Source organism: Anarhichas minor, unplaced genomic scaffold, assembly GCF_050575085.1.
Source record: "Anarhichas minor isolate MPS153535 unplaced genomic scaffold, ASM5057508v1 ptg000033l, whole genome shotgun sequence".
In the NCBI taxonomy this organism is placed as follows: domain Eukaryota; kingdom Metazoa; phylum Chordata; class Actinopteri; order Perciformes; family Anarhichadidae; genus Anarhichas; species Anarhichas minor.
In genome coordinates, this window is record NW_027466479.1 from 5,697,983 (window position 1) to 5,719,060 (window position 21,078).

A 21,078-nucleotide genomic window follows, 5' to 3' on the forward strand; every position below is an offset into this window, starting at 1 on the left:
ACATGAAAAAGGCAACTAAAAGTCAGACTATGAGAAGCTCCAGTTGAATCTAATAATGAACGGACAATAAATGATCTAACACCACTCAGGCCCAAAGGGCAAAGTTGAGAAAATGTAAAGTACAGATCTTGATGTGAGAGAAAGATCATTTAGAACCGGCACACAGCTGAGTCCCTAAATAGCCCCTTAGGTTTCATTTACTTCCCGCCCTGAACGAGCACTGAGGTGATCTCTGCACCGAGGCTCAGGTGAACCACAACAAAGATCCTGCTGCTGTTTACCACCAGACGTCCAGCTGCCAGTCACTTTAAAGGCCTTCAACTTTGCAATAATATATTGTGACAATACTGAGTCAGTGCGCTGACTTTATGACTCCTCTCCACGTGAGCTAGTATCACAAAAGCTTTAGCTAAATGCTAAAAACTACTTTAGTAGTTAGCATTATCCGACAATTGTTACAGCTGCTGCGGTTTAGAAAAATGTACAGCCTCACTGTGATAGGTGGAGAGTTGATTTTAACGTGTCTTGTTGTTTCCGAAGCTGTGTGAACATCAAGTACGTTTTTTTTTAACAAAAAAAATAGCACAACAAAGATTTAGTGGACGTGAAAACGAAAAAAAACATTATTTTGCTTCCTCAAATATGCTGCCAATTGGTGAAATCACCTCGTGCTCATTGCCTTTAATTAATGTCATTATACAATTTGCTAGAGTTTGGACACTATTGCTGACCACTTATGGCTGGTTGTTGTTGTTGTTGTTGCATTGTTCCGGTTTGAGCAATTCCTTCCAGCCAAGCCTCATGCAACAGATACAAAACTAAACCAACCAAGCACACAAAGTACAAAAAACCCACAACAAAAATTGAGATATATGCTCTGGATAACCCCTCCAGTATCCTCCACGACCCCCATTTCTCCTATTTGTTTATCTCAGACTCCCTCTCTGTGTCTCCCCTCTCTGCTGAAGTTGGCAGACTGCGGCTCATGAATAAGATTCCCCCAGTTGCATTAAATTCCTTGTGGCCGCTGTAAACCACAAAAACCTAACCCTGAGCTTCTTCACTGCACTCGTGCCCGTCATTCACACTGCTGCTGGCTCAGAGACAGAGAGTTTGTAGGTGACCCTCAGTTGGATTCAGAAAAAGGTGTCAGCCTGTGTGTTGTTGTGTTGTGTTGTGTGAGGTTAGAGATTAGCGGAGAAATGCGCGTCCGTCAGTGGGTTTGTCATGTCCTCCAGCGACCATGAAACTGTGGTTTAAAGGCTGGAAACATTTGCCAGGGACCTGTTGTCGGTTGTTTATGAGGAGCTCACTGTTGGCTTTGGAACACACCTTTCCCTTTAATGAGTCAAGATATAAAGAGGCATTGTGGCGGACAAAGGAGACATGACAAAGCATTTTAAGGGCAGGGAAGAGTGACTCTTGTTTTCTTAGCTTTGTGAAAGTCAAGTAGAAGTAAGTATAAGTGTTATTGTGCGTCATTTCAGTGCTGGAGGAAAATCAAGTTCCAGACTGTTGAATTTTGCTTTACAGATCTAATCCATTTCTGTGGACATTATGTTCTCTTATATCATTGTCAAAGTTATATTATGGAAGCACACATCGATTCAAAAAGTCAAAAACAATAGAATGTCAAGATAGATTAGCCTTCGTTCTATACCTCTGAATGTTGATTTTCAGACTTATCTTCAATGAATCCAAACGAAAGGCCGCCTAAAGTTGGACAAACATTAAAATATCCAAAAACTGTGACGCTTTGTGACTTATTGCTTCTGGTACACCAAAGATGTATTATGTAAAAAAGCCTTGTTTATGCGAAACTTTTGCTGTCAAAAAATGTATTGAAACTAACAGAAGTCAGAATAACATAAAAATATCCAAGTTAGTGTGATATGTTGGGGATTTTTAACACAAATGTAAAATATATGGAATAAATTAATACACCGGTGATCCATCAAGCAACATTTCTGCATTTCTATATACAGCATGTTCTTCCAAAAGGTCTTAAACTGGACCGTTAATGCGCCAGTTACATGACAGCCAACTTAACTTTTAATGAATGTAAAGACCAATGAAATAAAGGGTTTGAACAATTCTTCACTTTTCCTTCTTTTTTTCAGGTGCTGTGTGCTGTGTTCAAGTAAAAACACCAACAAAATCACAAATAATCCCAAACCAGTCCAACCATTTAGAACATTCTTAGCTACAACCTCCAGCTAAAAGAAGAGGACTTCAACTGAGTGTCAAGAAACATTTTACATTTTATTTTTGTTGATCAGCTGGATTTGTAGCAAGTGAAACAGCGTCCCTACCTTTCAAGAAGTCAACTCAGTTAACCTTACTTACTGTAGGAAACCATTTAGTGTAAAGTAAACACATGCTAAAATCTAAAAAAGACAACCTCAACGGTCAAACGATGGCGCCCAAGAAGAAGGCCTCCCGCCAGAAGAAGCCTGACGTGGAAACCATCCCTCAGGTTGCCGTGGAGACTGCCCCAGCCCAGCTGAAGGTGGTGCACCGCGGTGACGGTGTGGTGGTGGTGGAGAGCGGAGTGAAGAAGATCGAGCAGATGGCGGCGCTGGACATCGCTCAGCTGAACAGCCTCAATCTGCCGCTGCCGGTCATCAGGCCCGGAGAGCGAGGCCTCGGCCTGGGCAGCGAGCTGACACGACCCCTGCACGGCAACGCCCTGCTGGAGGAGCTCAGCAAGATGCGGCAGGAGAAGTGGGTTCTGATACTTTCTGTATTGCATTGGAATATAATATGAATTGATACAATTACTATAAGGCACAATAGCGACACGATACGATTAGATATGATATATTCACGATAGAATACAGTTTGGATACAATACAATTACAAGGCACAAAATAACAATGTGGTACAATTACGATACGTTCAAATTGCTATACAATAAAATTACATTACGATACAACAGAATTGTGATGCGGTACAACATCATAACGTGTGTATTGTATTGTGTCATGAGTTATTGTCTCAGGTGTGTGTGTCATCCATCGTCCTGCTCTCCTCCTCAGGTTCCTGACTGACCTGGAGTTGGCCTGTAAGACGAAAGCCTTTGACGTCCACAAGCTGGTCATCTCCTCCATCAGTCAGTACTTCAGAGAGATTCTGGCCAAAGACCCGGGCATGAAGCGCCTGGAGCTCCCCTCCCTCTCACCTCTAGGTACACCTACCAATTCAGTTTAAGCTGAGCCACGATATTACAATAATGTTTACAATATTTGAACTTCAGATCAAGATCCCAAACTTTCGAGCTGCCAAATATATTATGCTTAACTTTCAGGAAATTAGTATAAAATGAGAACGATTGACAGAATTCTGTAGTCTCAGCTTGACAAGTGTGGATTCTTCTTTATTTTATTTTGAGTTATGTGACGGCAAATTCAATATCTTTGAGTTTTGTGATGGCCTCAGTCCCTATTTTCTAACATTTTATGGGCCAAATGATGAATTAATTGAGAAAATAATAATAAAAATAAAAATAATAAAAATAAAAAGAACATTAGTTGCAGCCCTAAAAAGAAGCATATGTCAAATGTTGTAATGTTTGACTCAGTGTAAGCGTCATAAAGCCTCAATGGTGCGTTGAGGAGCTAAAATGTTTAAATTGTCTTGAAGAAATTTAAGGAAAGATATCAGTTTTCATGAATTCAGTTCCTCCTGTCCACAGCAGTTTTCTGCTTCCTCAAAAATATCTGGTTTTAAGTGAAATGTCCTGTCTCGCCCGGTCTGCAGGCCTGGCTAATGTCATTACCTTCGCCTACCTGGGTCGCGTCCACATGTCCCTGTACACCATCGGCTGCACCGCCTCGGCCGCCGCCACCCTGCAGATCCCTCAGCTCCTCAAGATGTGCACGGACTTCCTGCTGGCCGAGCTCAACGTGCAGACCTGCGTCTACATCTGGAACATCGCCGCCGCCTACGGCCTGGCGTCGGTGTGCGACGCCGCCCGCCGCTTCGTCCTGGAGAACTTCGTGCAGTTCGCGGACACGCCGCTCTTCACCCAGCTGACCCTGGAGCAGATCTCCGCCTTCCTGCAGGACGACTCGCTGCTGTTGCCTTCAGAGGTCACTGCCTTCCAGGTCAGAGGTCAAGCTTTGTCTTTAAAGGTCAAAGGTTGAAATTTGTAGCTAAAAATTTGGGTTAAAATATGACATTGCTGTCTAATGAATTTATTCACTACTGATATCCTAACTGAGGAGAAGTGCCAGGTCTTCTAGGAGGAGACCGACTTCCAGTATTAACTCGTCGACCCTCTGGGCCTTCCTGCTATTTTCATCCAGGCCCTAAAAACAGACCCCAGACCAGCTGCTCAGAGCATAACACAGATCCATGCAGCATTGTGGGCAGAAACCGCTGAGAATATCTCACTGTACACAAGAAGAGAGCTCGTGTATTAATATGCAACTCTGTTACAGACGCAAATAGACAGACAGCTGAGAGAAGCAGCAATCGCTGTATTTATAAACAGGACCAAATGTGAGTCTGTCTGCACTGTGAGATTATTATCACGATTCAGGTTTTGACTACATTTTACTTTACTTTTATCACTGGAATTGGTTTCACGAATCCAAATGCATTTTTTTTTGATTTTGTATTTGATTATATAATTTACTTATTTGAATTTGCTGCCTTGGGTGAGTCCCAAAACAAACAAAGGTGGCACAATGTTATCAGACAAGCAAAAAATATAACTGAATTTAATAAATCGGTTGTTAAATAATTAAAAGAAATATAAAGCTTTGTAATTTTCATTAAACCTCTAGTCAGTTAGTTCAAAAATAAATAAAGGTATTTATTTGTTTTTTCTCTTTACCATGGAAGTTGATGGAATAAATCAAAACTTTTTTTTTACTTTAATTTTATTTCCAAATAGCTCATTTCCTGCTTATTCCCTATTTCCGGCACATATTTAATAATTTATCTATTTCCTATCGTCCTCCTAACAACATTATTGATCTATTTTGAACTTGACATCCTTTGGACTGTTTTGCAGCTACATGCTAATCACTTTGTACCTTTTGGTTTTGAACAGTGCTTTGTGAAGAGATTTATATCATAACACATGACATGTATCTATGTATGAAATATCTTCCCTGTAAACTCTCCCTCCAGTTGGTCATGAGGTGGCTCGACTTCGACGCCTCTCGTCAGGCTCACGCCGCCGAGCTGCTGTCCCACATCCGCTTTGAGACGATCCCCGCCAGCGAGCTGGTGAGCCAGATCCAGCCGGTGCCCCGCATGATGATGGACCCGCACTGTCACCGCCTGCTGGTGGACGCCATGAACTACCACCTGCTGCCCTTCCAGCAGAACACCCTGCAGTCCCGACGCACGCAGGTCCGAGCCGGTCAGCAGACTCTGCTCACCGTCGGTGGTCGGCCGTCGCTGACTGAGAGAGCTCTCAGCCGCGAGGTCGGTGCTTTGGTGTTGTGTTGTCTCTATTATCCACCACCGTAGTAAAAAAACAACACAAAAAAACCCTCGCTGACCTTTGACCTCTGTAATCCAGGTGCTGTGGAGGGACCCTCGTGAAGGAGCAGCCACCTGGCGTCACCTCACCCAGCTGCCGGCGAAGAGCTTCAACCAGTGCGTGGCTGTGATGGACGGCTTCCTGTACGTGGCCGGAGGGGAGGACCAGAACGACGCCCGCAACCAGGCCAAGCACGCCGTCAGCACTCTCAGCAGGTAGCAGGGTGCTGCTGTTTAGGGCTGTGGATTGGCAAGCGCCTCACAATATGATGCGTATCGCAATACACGTGTCACGATACGATATATCGCGATAATTTACTGCTGTCTGACATAAACACAGTAAACAGTGTATGACGAGACACAAACCAATAGCCGGATTAACCCTAGTGGAGGCTACTATTAATCACTTAGTCCCAAATATGCAGGTAAACTGATTAAACATACATTAGTTGGGGAACATGCACCATGTAATGACAAGTCTTGAATCTAGATTTTGAGACACAGGGCATCAAGGTAAAACAGGACACACCTGAAGGTCCTGGGTCTGGGAGTCGGGATCCCCTCTGAACGTGACCCTCTACCCTTTACCTGCCAACAGATATGACCCTCGCTTCAACACCTGGCTCCACCTGGCCAGCATGAGACAGCGCCGCACCCACTTCTCTCTGGCAGCCAGCGGTGGCCGCCTGTTCGCCATCGGCGGCCGCAATGTGGAGGGTCTGCTGGCCACCACCGAGAGCTACCTGCCGTCCTCCAACGCCTGGCAGATGCGCGCTCCCATGGAGGTGCCCCGCTGCTGCCACTCCAGCGCCACCCTGCTCTCTGGAGACATCCTGGTGACCGGCGGCTACATCAACTGCGCCTACTCCCGCTCCGTGGCGTGCTACAACGTGGACACCGACGCCTGGAGCGAGAAGGCCCCCATGGAGACACCACGCGGCTGGCACTGCTCCGCCGCCCTCGGAGGGAAGGTGTACGTGGTCGGAGGGAGCCAGCTGGGGCCCGGCGGTGAGCGGGTGGATGTGCTCTCCGTAGAGGTCTTCTCCCCGGAGAGCAGCAGCTGGAGCCGGGCCGCCCCTCTCCTCCTCGGTGTGAGCACCGCCGGCCTCTCCCCGCTGGCCGACAAGCTGTACCTGCTGGGCGGCTGGAACGAGGCGGAGAAGCGCTACAAGGCGGCCGTCCAGAAGTACGACCCGGCCACAGACAGCTGGTCCTTGGCGGAGGATCTGCCCGAGCCCACGGTGGGAGTGTCCTGCTGCACCTTGACCCTGCCGCCCCGCCACGTGCCGCGCCGACAGCAGCACCGCAACACCCCGGCCCACGAAGAGCAGCTGCAGTCCGGGAAGAACCGGAGCAGAGAGAGCAGCATGGCTCCTTCCCAAACCATCACGGCATAGAGAGACAGGATGCACGGGAGAGAGTAGAGGAGAGGAAGGCTGGTTCAACCTCTGGAGAACATCTGGATAATGTTTGCTCTATATTGGGTTATATCTTGTGTCTGGAAAGGTGAATACTTAAAAATAAATTTAAATGTATTTTCATCTTTAAATAACACAAAGAATTTAGGAAAGAATAGAATTTTAAAAAACGACAACAAAAAAAGACAATCCTAAATAAATTTAGAAAACAATGCAACCTAGAAGATAGATATTTTTTGTAGCATTATTTAACTAAATTATATAAAATTTTAATAAATATTTAATATACATATACAGTATATAGATATATAATAAAATAAATACATTTTATATTTATATAAATTGAACTATAAAAGTACTGATAACAATGATTACTGAGAATTTGATTGGACAAAATTCAGCCCTTTTTTTTTATAGATTTACACCATTTAGATTTAGTGTTGGTCCTCAGTCTTTCCCAAAGGGATTTGGGAGTTTCAAAATCATATTAACTTGACATCTGACCTCCATTATTATAATTTCCAAGAGAAAGCTGCAAATCTAAAATACAACCAGATACAGATCTATGAAATGTCCATGTGCTGGTTTTGTATGAAAGAAAGAAAAGAGAGCTTGTGTGATCCAAAGTGGTCTCAGGAGGTTTTACATTGATGGAAACAGAGAAGAAAAACGTGGATAAGGGATGAATTGTTTAGTGGAGCAGGTGGAGGTAGAGAGGTGATGGATGGAGGAGGATGAATGATGAAGACGGGAACAGTGGCATGCGTTTGAGTGTGTTGAACAAACTATTAAAAGTTTGTGTACAAAGATGTATCTTAGCAGTGTTTGTAGCGTTCAACTGTGAAAATAAGTGCGTGTGTGTGTGTGTGTGTGTGTGTGTGAGAGACAGAATGACAGGAGTGTGTGTCCGTGACAGGAATATAAGCCAATTCTGACAAAAATTGCAATAATTAGGATTTCTCACCAGCAAACTTTAGCAGGTTAGAAATAAACAAACCTCATTTATTTGATGGTTATCTGTCAGAAGTAGCGCAACTGTAACAAAATGTATTTAAAAAACATAGATGATGTACTTAAATATATGAATATTTTATAAGTGCAATGCGAGAGGGATTACGGTGTGAACTCTACAACACAGGAGAGATTTTAAAGGAAGTAAAAATGTGCAAAAATGTATACTAAAGCGGGAAAATCGAGAATATTTATAACATATCTTAAAAAAAAAATCAAAAAATGTAGAAAAAAAATCCAATAATTTCAAACAAAGCCTCACCTGTTTGTTTCAAAACATTTGAAGATCTCTGACTGAACTAATTTTTACTGAAACTAAGAAACTACCAACTGAAGAACCAGTGAGACGCCAGCAGGTGGAAAGACAAACTGCAAAGAGCGGCAGCTGCATATCGAGTTATTGATTATTATTATTTTTAACATGAGATACAATGAGGTCAATCTGGCTCATCCGATTGGATGAATCCCTCTGTATTTGATACTGGACGAGCTCTGAGCTGGTGGTTTCACCGAATAAAGCCAAAGTGATCAAAACATGTCCATTTCCTGTCTTACTTTCTATTTCTACTTCAGGGCAGGCTGCTGGGAAATGTAGTCCGACAACAGAACGGAAGCTGTGCTGCAAGAAACGTGTTGTTAGAGGTCAGAGGTCAGATTTAGAGCAAATTGAGCTTTGAATTCAGCAATAAAAAGGGATCATTACTTTACGCGAGATGATGTGTGATCGACACTTTAAAGATGCAATGGTGGAAGGATTCAGATCCCTTACTTTAGCAAAACAAGCAATACCATTATGTAAGAACTACTACTGTTTATGTTGGAAATTTTAAGTAAGATTATAAGCAAAATGTTTTGAGTATTCGTGCAGCAAGAACGTCCCCTTTCACTGATGTTTTACTGATGCAATCAAGGGTAAGCAACATTTTGATGTAGCTGGTCGAGGTGGGGCAAGTTATATTTAATATACCATCAGGAAATGTACTGCTTAACAATGGATCTCACGTTGTATGCTCATACAAAGTAATTTAGAATGACTTATTGGTATCATTTCACATCTGTCCAGATGTTCCTGATTTTAAGGTTTTGTTCAAGAAAGTTTTTCCCTTTAACTCAATAAACAGGGCCGATTAGGCGATGACACAACTGCAAGTTTCTTTAAGTGAGGTACGAGACTCATGAAAATAAGTAGCCATGTCTAAAACGTGTACATTGTTGAAGTATCATAGTAACAACACCAAACAGAAAGTGTCCTTTTTTCAGATTTTATTTGTTACAAACATCAAAAAGGTGGTCCTTTACTTGCCGGGGAGGATGATGCCGTCATACTAAAGAAAGGGAAATAAAAAGAGACAAATATTAGATCGTAATATACAGAAAATAAAACGCAACATGAAAGACATTTGATTCTTAAAGTAACATGTCAGCTGCAGGGGGCCACAGACAAGAGAGTCAACACACAATATTAAAGCCACAGAATGCAGTCAATCTAATTAAATCATGAAAAATCTAATTGACCAGTTTACAATCATGCAGCAGTTTCTCTAGCATGTTGTTGGAGGTGGACGGTCAGTACAATAAGCCACTCTGGGTTTACATTTTCTGAAAATAAGCTTCCAAATCTCCCATCATAAACATGTTCATTTCTTCCAGGAAGTTCTTTTAAACAAAACCTGGAAAGCCAGTCGACAGTTTCCAGGTGTCTCAGGATGTCAATGACAACACTCACTTTCTGCTGGAACCAGCGCATGGCCTCCTCTTTGCGGATGCGGTGCCTGAAACCGATGCGGCCTCTTTTCCGCTTCTTGTCGGCGATGCTGAAGCCGGGTCTGCCCAGAACCTGAACAACAGAGGTGGTGAGAGAAGCTTCAGCAACGTCTCTCCGTTACACATGAACACTGCAGAGGCATCGATTCACATCACTGAATGGTTGTCTGGCCTCCTGACTTCAGTACTGGTTCAACATAATGTTTAAGATTCAAGGATTTCAGTAGACTCAGCAACAAGTCCAGTATATATTATTATATACAGTGTAGAAAATAGCATCTCTTTACATTTGAGAAGCTGCAAGTAAGAAATGATTACAAATCTTTACTAGATAAACGATTTGAAAGGTTAATCACTCGCTTACACAGTCGATAATTGGATCGATCGAAAATGAGTCATCTTATTGTTTTAGCACTAACATTTAATACTGATGTTAGACATTTTACAGAAGAAATCTTTTTCATGGAGACAAAACTGATTGTATTTGGCAAAGACAGACATAATCAAGCATACTTTTGATATTTGCACCTCCAGTGCTTTATCAGGTTCCTCATCAACAACATGTCAGCTGACCATGGACATGATTTACTTCAGACAAGCAACATAAAACAAACAAAAAACTAAAACAGCATTTAACCGATCTTCTGTTGATCTCCGACTGAGGAAGAAGTCCGAGGAGCAAGTTAACGACCTTTACATTAAATAAAATTACACAATCCATAATTCTACAAACACCTATTATCTCAGCTGCAACACGTTAATGTGTAAAGCACAAATCATGTCACACTTTACATAAAACCTTTTACAACAAAAAACATCCTAAGTGGTTTTAATTGTCTTAACTTGAAATTTAAAAATTGAGGTGCTCAATTAGTACAACTTCAAAACAATAACTACTTTTAATTTATCGTAACAAATCCTTCCTACACCTCCCACATCTGTATGTACTCCATCACTTAGACCAGTTCAACGAAATTTCTAGGCAGCATTTCTAGGCAACACCTTGGGTTCATGTTTACTTCCCGTCGGCTTTTGTCACACAGACTGCAACAGGAAATAAACTGGGAATTTTGGAATCTTTACCGTAATAACTGAAATGTTCCACACCCAATTTGTGCCGTTACAACTAAGAATTGTTTACATAATTAGCTCTCACCACAATATCAACCAGTTTTTGGGGCCACTTACCACGTAGAAGTCCAGTCCGTAGATGCCGATGCTGGGGTCGTACTTGATACCCAGATCGATGTGTTCCTGGATACCGAAGCCGAAGTTTCCGGTATCTGAGAAGTTGTTCTTTCTCAACTCGTACTCTCGCACCTGGAATCAGGAAGCAACAATACGGTCATAACATTGTAACACAACCCCTAGTTGGATGAGTGAAGCCAAGATTTGAAATAATCAGCCAAAAGCAGGAGTCAAATAAAAGCGGTCAAACATAATTTTGTTTCCGCATGCATTCTGTTCTTGGAAAGTTGATCGTGACGGAACTTAAGACACATTGTCATCTGTACAAACAACCCTGAGTACAAGGCAACAGAAAAGTTTTTTGCATGATGAGCACATCAACTTTGTCCTTTAATATTAAATTGAAGGTAACACAAAGACCAAAACCAGCTTTTAGCCGTATTTAACCTGACATCTCTCTATTTTCATTTAGTTGATGAAAAAGGGCCCTTTACCCTCTAGTTGATCTACATCTTAAGAAACCTGCAGCCAAGTCACAAGCCAAGGACGACAGTTAGGAACAACTGAACTAGTGAGATGTATAGACTTTCTGACCTTGAGTCCTTTTTCCAGGATCTCCTCTGCTTTGGCTCCACGGACGGTGCAGTGGACAGCAATCTTTTCATTTCTGCGGATACCGAAGGATCGCACGGTGTAGCGGGCTGAGAAAAGAAAACAGGACATTGAATACAAGAGAGCAATATAAAAAAAAACCTAATCACTTTCATGTCCAACAACTTTATCAAATCTTTCCCATTCTTAAGGCAAGTTTGACCATGACTGTCAGCTCGAGGAATGTGTATAAGTAGGCCTTGATCATGGTGTTGGATAAAACATTACTTCACTAAAGGCTGTACCTCAACACTTCCACAGCTCAGAGTCCTGCACTACAAACACTCACCCTTGGAGAAGACGGGGGTCTGCCCGGTGAGCTGCTCCAGCACCTTAGCAGCACGGGTCAGTCTGTCTCCGCTCTCACCGACACAGATGTTCAGGCAGAGCTTGCGAATGCGAAGCTCTCGCATGGGGTTCTCCTTCTTCTCACCCTGTTCCTGGAGGACACAAGACAAACGGTTGAATTCACACTATGAAGTCACAGAGACAAATGACTACGAAGAAGTTGCAACACCCTGTCAACCGCTGCTGCCATGTTGAGTTTACCTATTAGCGTTAGCCTGCTATAAGGTTAGCACAGGCTAGACAGATAAACGAACATTTCAACAGCTTAACAGTCAGCTTCAGGTTAAAATACACACTACCATCGTCTTTAAAGCCACGACTTCTCGCAATGCTCTCCTCTGTCTCTACATTAAACTACCAACAGTCTCAGGCCAACGCATGCCGGCCGGAGAACATGTCCGTACATATCCCCGCTGCTTCTGCTGTTAGCGTTGTCACCTAACGTTACGTGTCCTGAAAGTATAGCACTTCTACACAACTAAAATGATCACAATGAGAACATACACATGCCTGCTGCGTAGCCTTGGTGTCATTATACAACTACAATATTGTCTTCAATGACTGAATATTACTACAAACGTACGAGTCAACCGCATATTCCAGTAGCTAGCCTGTTAGCATCACTCGCTTTTTTGGTTAAACCGTCTTCCGCTTCATTTGTTAAAGAAATACGGCTCTAGTTTAATCCTTCATATTAGAGTTTAAGTCTCTGTACGTCAAGGAGCAGTTAGGATGACCCAACAGCTCCGATGATTGTAGATTTCAACTACAGCTTCGCTTATGATCACCATCGTACGGTGTGAGACAGTACTCACCGCCATGTTGGATCACTCGAAGAGGCCGAAACGTTTCCGGCAAAAGAAATTTATAGTGAAGTGTTCACCGCAAAACATCTCGGGGAGACATCGCGGAGAAACGTGAGAGTTCCGGTTTACGGCACTAAAAGCAACAAAATAAGTACATTATTTTATTGTCTATCGGAATTACACATTTAATTGGTTTGAATCATCCACAAGTATCTTCACAGCGTGTATTTGTTTCACGAGTAGAGTTGAAACGATTAGCTGATTTGAGTTAATTAGTTGAATAATCAATTGATGAAGAGGCAATTAATTAGCAACAGTTTTGACAATAAAACAAAATATTTTTCAAATCATTCCCACTGGTTCAATATTCACAAATATCACAATTTGCTACTTATATATAAATAATACTCGTTTTAAATATTGAATATCTTACTTGTTTTGGATGTTTGTTTGGCCAAAACAAGCAAACTGTTACCTTGGGCTCTGGGTATTGTTACATTTTATAAAAGAAACATTAATTGAGAAAATAATCATCAGATTCATTGTTGACAAAAACATTCCTCAGTCCTTGTTTATTGGCTTTTCACAGTACATACTTTTGCCATATACAGTATGTTTATGTATTAAACACCTATTATTCGTCATTACAGCAAAAAGATGAGGTATAATTATTTAATCTAGAAGAGATGACAGTAAACTGAGAGTTACAAAAACACAAAACAATACGAAACATTTTACATTAAAACAAAAAGGTGCCAAATAATTTTTATGAAAAAAGGTCTTGCACCGAGATGATGTTAGGCTCATCTGAAATAAGGAAGGAAAGTAAAACATTCATACATAGGTTACTAAGGTTTTCTCTTTTTGAAAAGAACTACATGATTAAATCTCCCATTAAAACATTTCTGAAACAATCTGCATTAAAAGTAGACATGAGGATAATTATTTTCCCTTTGCATTATACATTATTAAAACCTTCTTTATCACCATGGAAATATAATATTTGAAATAGTCACAGATGAATTAGAATCAATACGGAATAATGCCCTTTATTAGGCTCCCTGTTTTCACCTAATACATAGACTCCATCCTAACTTACATATAAAATAGGACACAAACGACAGCTACAGCAAACAGCAGGACCAGTATATACATAAATGCAGTGTCCAGAGAGAGAACTGTAGTCAGCATGGACAACTTGTCGGTGGATATCTCAGAGGAGGAGTCTCCTGAAGGACTCATCAGTCTGAGTGGTGGGACAGGAGCTGGATGCCTCAGCAGGGGCAGGCCTTCCCTCCTCTGCTCCTCCAAAGCGCTGACGAGGAAAGCCAGCGCTCTGCGGGGGAAGAGGGCCGGGGAGAAGAGGTTACAGTTGGGAGCGAAGAAGTGAGGGAGGAGGCCCGTGCGAGCGTGGCTCTCCATGGCCCCGAGGAGGTGCAGGAAGCAGGCGGGGAGCTGCTGGCGAGCCCACATGGAGTCATCGAACCTGACAGGGGAAAAAGGTGTCACAGAAATGACTGAAAGAGAAATTATGACACTGAAGGATATTTAATAGTAGTTTTTACAACCAGTTCTGCTAATATCATTCCAAAAACTACTTCCACCTCTAACAAACATACCAATAACAGCTAGATAACGCTGCAACTATTGATTATTTATATTATTTATTATTCTTTTTCGATTAATTGCTTCAGTCTTTCAAATGTCAGAAAAAGGTGAAAAACATAACCAAAATAATAAACAGCAAATATTCATATTTAAAGTAGCTGGGACCAGAACATTTTTGGCTTATATTTTGCTTAATCAATTACTTAAAATATGAATCAATTATCAAAATTGTTGTCAATTAGTTTTCTGTTGATAGACTAATCAATCAGTCAATTAATCGATACCTTGTTCCAGTACTATAGTTACATCATCCTACTGCGATAACTGTTGCTGATATACATTACATATTTTGAATACTGCAACCAATAATTTTTTTATATGACTGATTAATATGTTGCTCATTTTTTGAATTAATCGAATAGTTGTGTCGTAAAATGGCAGAAAAAGTGAAAATGTTGATCATAGAGTCCAATTAGGTGTCTTTCACCTGCAATAACCAATTATTTTGGCCACTTGGGGGCAGCGGAAACTAGTTCAAATACAAACACAACATTAACAGTTACAGAGCAACATTATCATTCATTTTTTAGTTGTGTTTGTGGCTCTGTTTTTGTTCTCGAGTCAATGAGCTGAAAGCTCCGTATATCAAGCCAAGGGAAGCTGCAGATTCAGGCGAGAATTCTCTGTAGGTTCATCCCTACGAGTGACTCCCTTCACATTGTAACATTGTTTATATTATTGTTATAAAAACAGATTATATGCTTTAAATGCATAAAATCCAAGGATATTCAATTTACAATGATAACACTACAACTACCTTTAACACTATAGAGCTACTACTAATGCAACAACGTCCACAAGGCTGTTACAGCAGCTGCTTACTTTGACAACAACCACCAGTGCTACGTTTCCATTCTTACAATGATAATAAAGATATTTTCATAATAATAAAGATGTCCTACCTGATGGACAGGGTGTGTAGGAAGACTGTCTTCCCGTGGTACGAGCAGAGGTCATCCAGCTCTTTGGGGAAACGTTGTTTCAGGCCTTCAATCAGAGACTTGAGGAGCATCAAGCACTGTTTACTACCAGAGACAAGATGAAATTGTTTCTTGTAAAAGGGCTCCAAGAAAAATGTTTTATTCCAAATTTATATGTCTTGCTTTTTTGAAATCGCGACACCGAAAACGTCTTCAGTTAGAGTTATGGTGGCCTTTTTCAAATCTCTTAACCATTTGTTCTTTTATTAAGTTATTGTTGACCCTATATACAGTATTGACTGCCTTTTTGAAGAAGTACATTATCTTTAATACCGTCCCCTTTATGAAGTGTTCATAAGTAGTAAACAATTGTTTTTATTGATTAGCCATCAATCATGTATTAAAGATTTAATCGGTTACAAACCATTTTGTAAGAACACATGGTGGTCGCCAGGGTTAGGGTCAGTTTGATAATAACACAGTTATTCATGTTGGTAATCCCATTTTATTAAGTCATCAAGTCTGCAGTTAGAAATGTCAATTAGATATTATTAAAGGGTTTAAATGATCAAGTCTGAAGCTGTAATTAGGTGTTTAGTACAGAGTGTCTGCAGACCTTTCCTAGAAATAATTGGTCTGAAAGAGATTTTTTTTTCACAACCTGGCAACCTTATTACAGTGAAGGATGTGAAAACAGACGGTTCAGAGTCTCACCGGCAGCATTTGGTGGCGTTGCTCTCACAGCAGGTCTTCTTGTTGCCGTGGCTCCTGATGAGTATCTTCTCGACGTGAGAGAAAGAAATCCTCCAACTTTCTGATACATAAAGACAAAAACAACCTGATGCGATGATGACAGCGTACAAATAACATGAACACTCGCACGCACAAAGAAGTCCTACATGTGTTACGAGGACAACCATTCAAACTCCTGCAGCAGCCGGGGGAAACGTGATGGGAACACAAAGCAGAGCCACGTTGTTCCTGTTTTTATCGGGTTACAGTTCAGCCCCACGACGGAAAATAACTTACAACTCCAAAAATGTGTTTTATAAACAAACAATTGGAAAAGAAAACGTTAAAATTTGACTTCTATCAATGGTTTCTGTACATATTGGAGCTGTAAAAGATTCAACTCTGCTGAGGTGGAAGAAGTACTCAGAGTCTCAGATCTTTTACTTAAGTAAAAGTACCAAAATGTAAAAATACTTCATTACAAGTAAAAGTCCTTCAAATAAAAGTTAAAGTTAAAATTACACTAAATTCACTTACCCTGTGACTGATATGATAAATGACAATATTAATACTGATGCATCGACACGTAGGAAGCACAGATACAGTTGTAGCTGGCCGAGGTTAGTTAGGTAGTGTAGTCCAGTGGTTCCCAACCTAGGGGTCGGGCCCCTCTAAAGGGTCACAAGCTAAATGTGGGGAGTTGTGAGATAAGTGATGGGAGAGTAGAGAAGGAAAAAAATCAAGTTATGATACACAAATGTATGCAATTTTTCTTATACAGAACAAACCTTATACAGTTATTTCAATGTAACTACTACTGCAAACGAATCACAGACACCTGAAACATTAGACTGAGGTTTTCTTTTTAGGTCAGAAGTCAAAATGGTTGGAAACCACTGGAGGAATCTTTAACAAAGTAATGTATTTCATTACATTCAACCAGAAAAGTAACAAATACGAATAAATGTAGTAAAAAGTATAATATTTCCCAGCAGAAGTGTAATGAAGAAGAAAATGGAAATACTTAAGTAAACTACAAGTACCTCAAATTTGTACTTAAGTACAGTACTTGAGTAAATGTACTGAGTTCTTGCTCCACCACTGCCTCCGGAGATAAACCACTGTCTTTGGAGCTCCACGAACTTCATGTCAGAAAGTTTTGCATGTTGGCATTAAAATCCTCTACGGATAAAGTACCGTCTTGCTTCTGTCACAGTCATTGTTGTTCAAATACAACAAAACCAGACGGACGTTTCTCTCACCTTTGGCTTCCTCACTGAGGTTTCGTCCTTTGAGCCTCTTCGGTACGAAGAAGCACGGCAAACTTTTGATTTCTTGGCGAACCTTCTTTCCCAGCCAGTTGTCCACATCTGGACCGTTGCGGACAGCGAGCGGCCAGCCCTGAGAGGAGTGAACCTCCATACAGCAACAAGAACAAGTGTTACATTAAGTACAACACTGCTGTCACTACTACCCTTACGTCTACTACCTACCTCTGTCAATACATTAGTACATAGAACCCTCACTAGTATTCCTTCAACTGCCATTACTACTACTGCCTTTACAATTATGACTTTTAATGCTACAATAGGTGGAAGATGTATATCTTTTACTTTGGTAAGATAATGTAAAAACTGCAAGTATTTTAAAAGCAAACATACATAAGTATTATCCAGTAAGTACTTTCTGGCGGAAAGAACATTTACTCAAGTACTATACTTAAGTACAATTTTGAAGTACTTTGAGGTCGATTTTACGTTACTTTATACTTCTACTCTGCTACATTTCAGAGGCAAATATTGTACTTTTTACTCCAGTACATTTTAACAGTTTAGTTACTACATATTACTTTGCGTATTTTGGAGCTTGACTCATACAAGAGAAGGAATTACGATATGAATTAGGAGATTAGAGGGGATACAACAGACATTTTGTGTCTGTGTGTGTGTGTGTGTGTGTGTGTGTGTGTGTATGTGTGTGTGTGTGTGTGTGTATTATCATATATCAATGCATTTGGTCTGTTTTTTCCCTCTCATCTCCTAATTCATATCAATCCGAGATCCGATGATTTGATCTGTCCAGATTTACACTAGTCCTCGTGATTAAACAAATCTAAATGATTACCTCCAGAGCAGGAACCAGGTCCACAGAGATCAACTCGTCACTGCAGATTTCATTCCCGCACAGAGACAAAGTCACAGCCGGCGAGTGAAGTCGCTTCCTGTTCATCTCCCAGCGAAAGCCTTCATCAGGCACTGGAAACATGGGAACGTGAACACAGACAGTTATCCAGGTTCCCAAAGTAGGACGGAGGTCCACAAAGAAGTGTAGAAAATGAGTCCTGATAACTCGAACTCCAACAGAAATATAGAGGGAGAAACCAGATGATTATCACAACAACAACAGCAACAGATGAGAGGTAATGATCAGACCTTTGTAGGTCTTGAGGAACTTGCGGACCAGGCGATACATCTCACTCAGGATCTTATTCGATGAGAGGGTGCGCCCGTTCTCCAGAACAAAGGCTCGTATGGGGCTCTGAGTGGGCCGGGCAAGATCGATCCGGTAGAAGAGGCCGCCGTCGAGCTCTGTCATGTTGAGGCGCGACGGGGCCTGAAGCTTCAGCATCATGTCAAACTCATCGGGGCTGTGGATCTGAGATTCAGCACAACAAAGAGACGGTGGATGGTGCATGTTTATCTTCCATACACTTGAAATGTCTAATGTTTACTTTATCTGATTCAAAGTAACTTTGGGGTCCGGGGTCCGGGGTCCGGGGTCCCGCTGCAGTTGTCTGTATGTGCTTCACAATAACAGAACATGCATTTTATGATGTTTAAATCTTTGTGATAAACCCTTTTAGTGTTTTAAAATAAATTAGGCTCTGTAGGCGTATTGTTGCCTTTAGAAATTGTGTTTATCACAACCTCACCTTGACTTTCTCAAAGTAGCTGCCGCTGTTGAGGAAGTCAGCGGACTGGAAGAAAGGCTGATCACTGTTGCATCTCAGGAATTTCAGCAGGTTGTCTCGGAAATCGTTGACCACCTCTGCGGCCCAGCGGCGGTCCGTCAGTCGGATCTTGAGGTCTTTAGCGTTGAGTTTGATCCAGCTGGTCAGCTCCGGAGAGACCGACTCCTCGACCACTTTGGATCCCTCCTCTGCAAAGAGACATGGATTAATAAGTACATTTACAGACTACTTTAGTAGTGCCTATTTCTTTGGCACTGTGGAACTGAGATGTTCTCCATTTATTTCCTGGTGTCAGTGTTACAGACCTGTGTGTCTGACACCATTGACATATTATCCAACTATCGAAATGTTCGAATTGGTTAAAAGAGCCAGGTTTCAAAATAACCCACAACACTCAAGGTGTTACTCATGGCTGACTTCCCCATGCCTCCTCCCACTTCACATTTATATTGGAACTTAGTAAAATTAGCAAGATCATTGTTGTGTGGGTGTATCTAAAAAGATTGACTGGGATTATGCAAATATATCTAGTTAAGTCAAAAACGCACAATTTATTGTGTTTTGAACAAATGCAGATTAACTTCAAACTAGATATTTTCATGTACAGATGTTTTATCACAGATTGAATTATGCTACATATACATCCGCTCAGTGCAATAGATTCCCCTAAATCCTACACACTGTATGATCTGAATATGTCTACCACACTAACAACAACATTCAACAACAAATAGCCATGCCATAATTACAGGTATTTTGAGAACAAATTGAATCTGCAGCATCACCTGAAGCTTGTTTCTGCTGAGTTTTCTGTCTCTGTCTTGCTGGTGTGAGTTGAGGAGGACTCGACTTTCCTCTGGTGTCGTCTTTACGCTGCTTTGCTTCAGCCAGACTGCACTTCACATCTCTGTCCTCTCTGTCCATCACTCAGCCTTGAACACTTATGGATGGAATCTGATGGAAACCACTGGAGGCGTTTCTAATGGGAAGAAGAAGATCAGAAGACCATCATTTAACTAAGTCACAGCATATACAGCATATAGTCACAGCATATACGTTATCAGTCTAGTCTTAACATTTAAAAAACACTTTTTTCAAAAAATTGATCTTTAGAAGCAAATAGTTCTAGATAGAACCTCGGCCATTCAGGAAGAACCCATTTGAAACACTTATTTCTTAGCGTGTCGATAGATAGACAGGCAGACAGACAGGCAGATGGACAGATAGATAGATAAATAGACAAACAGATGATAGATAGATAGATAGATAGATAGATAGATAGACAGATGGATAGATTGAAAGACGGACAGACGGATAGACAGATAGACAGATAGATAGATAGATAGATAGACGGACAGACGGACGGACAGACGGACAGATAGTAGACAGACAGACAGACAGACAGACAGACTGACTGACTGGTTGGTTGGTTGATTGATTGATTGATTGATTGATTGTCACGATCAGGCTTTGCCTTGTGTGTTCTGTGTGTCTTTGTTTAGCTTCACCCTCCTTACTCCCTCAGCATCAGCCTAACTCCCTTCACCTGCCGCTAATCAAGCACTCTACCTATCAGCCACTCCCTCAGCACCAGTCCAACTCCCTTCACCTGTCCCTGATCAGTAATCAAGCTCTCCCTCATCAGCACAACTCTCCTCACCTGTTCAAGTCACCTTATAAACCCCTGTCTCTCAGTCAGTCACTGCCAGGTCATTGTTTGTCTTGTCCCCGCCTGTTTGTCTTGTCCTGCTCCCGGTTTCCCACGTCTGCCTGTCCTGCTGGATTTGCCCCCTCGTCTCTTGTCTCGTCCCTGGATTCCCTGTGTGTTCCTGTAGTGTTGACGTTCTGAGTTAAGTGTTTATTAAATTCCATTTCACTCTACTTCTGGTCTGCGTTTGAGTCCACCACCATGCCTTGTGACATAGGTAGGTAGATTGATTGGTAGGTAGATAGACAGACAGACAGGTAGGTAGACAGACAGGTAGGTTGATTGGTAGGTAGGTAGACAGAATATCCTCATTATATTACAGTGGTTTAACTCACCTGTGTTTGAGAAGCTTCTGTTGCAGATGGAAATGATCGCTCCTGTGTGTCTTTCCTTCTCT

At 41.5% G+C, this 21,078-nt stretch overlaps 3 protein-coding genes across 3 annotated transcripts; 1 reads left to right on the forward strand and 2 right to left on the reverse strand.

Moving 5' to 3' along the window:
• Positions 1–2,128: 2,128 nt before the first annotated feature.
• Positions 2,129–6,925, forward strand: klhl43 (kelch-like family member 43). Its single transcript, XM_076105965.1, has 6 exons — positions 2,129–2,724; positions 3,039–3,187; positions 3,760–4,106; positions 5,140–5,439; positions 5,537–5,712; positions 6,095–6,925. Exons 1-6 carry the CDS (start codon positions 2,378–2,380, stop codon positions 6,891–6,893), a joined length of 2,118 nt encoding a protein of 705 aa, XP_075962080.1. The 5' UTR covers positions 2,129–2,377; the 3' UTR covers positions 6,894–6,925.
• A 2,246-nt stretch (positions 6,926–9,171) lies between these two features.
• On the reverse strand, positions 9,172–12,752 carry rpl11 (ribosomal protein L11). The gene is made up of 6 exons (XM_076105964.1): positions 12,692–12,752; positions 11,818–11,968; positions 11,472–11,578; positions 10,878–11,009; positions 9,652–9,762; positions 9,172–9,250 (listed from the first exon to the last, which is right to left on the reverse strand). The coding sequence occupies exons 1-6, from the start codon at positions 12,695–12,697 to the stop codon at positions 9,221–9,223; spliced, it is 537 nt and encodes a 178-aa protein (XP_075962079.1). The 5' UTR covers positions 12,698–12,752; the 3' UTR covers positions 9,172–9,220.
• Positions 12,753–13,271: 519 nt separating this feature from the next.
• Positions 13,272–21,075, reverse strand: LOC142965287 (cyclic GMP-AMP synthase). The gene is made up of 9 exons (XM_076106149.1): positions 21,017–21,075; positions 19,759–19,952; positions 18,935–19,161; positions 18,435–18,657; positions 18,127–18,257; positions 17,265–17,418; positions 15,985–16,084; positions 15,253–15,375; positions 13,272–14,168 (listed from the first exon to the last, which is right to left on the reverse strand). Exons 2-9 carry the CDS (start codon positions 19,895–19,897, stop codon positions 13,778–13,780), a joined length of 1,488 nt encoding a protein of 495 aa, XP_075962264.1. The 5' UTR covers positions 19,898–19,952; positions 21,017–21,075; the 3' UTR covers positions 13,272–13,777.
• Positions 21,076–21,078: the final 3 nt, after the last annotated feature.

What these genes read in the sequence shown, in the direction of transcription:
- klhl43 (XM_076105965.1), top strand. Translation starts at nt 2,378, where the DNA reads ATGCTAAAATCTAAAAAAGACAACCTCAACGGTCAAACGATGGCGCCC. An exon ending in CCCCTCCCTCTCACCTCTAG is followed by an intron (nt 3,188 to 3,759) that starts GTACACCTACCA and finishes CCCGGTCTGCAG; the next exon opens with GCCTGGCTAATGTCATTACC. An exon ending in GCCGTCAGCACTCTCAGCAG is followed by an intron (nt 5,713 to 6,094) that starts GTAGCAGGGTGC and finishes ACCTGCCAACAG; the next exon opens with ATATGACCCTCGCTTCAACA.
- rpl11 (XM_076105964.1), bottom strand. An exon ending in TCCTGGAAAAAGGACTCAAG is followed by an intron (nt 11,010 to 11,471) that starts GTCAGAAAGTCT and finishes TCCTGATTCCAG; the next exon opens with GTGCGAGAGTACGAGTTGAG. An exon ending in ACGGACTGGACTTCTACGTG is followed by an intron (nt 9,763 to 10,877) that starts GTAAGTGGCCCC and finishes TCTGTTGTTCAG; the next exon opens with GTTCTGGGCAGACCCGGCTT.
- LOC142965287 (XM_076106149.1), bottom strand. Translation starts at nt 19,897, where the DNA reads ATGGACAGAGAGGACAGAGATGTGAAGTGCAGTCTGGCTGAAGCAAAG. An exon ending in GCTACTTTGAGAAAGTCAAG is followed by an intron (nt 18,658 to 18,934) that starts GTGAGGTTGTGA and finishes GCTGAATCTCAG; the next exon opens with ATCCACAGCCCCGATGAGTT. An exon ending in AACGCCACCAAATGCTGCCG is followed by an intron (nt 15,376 to 15,984) that starts GTGAGACTCTGA and finishes TGTCTCTGGTAG; the next exon opens with TAAACAGTGCTTGATGCTCC.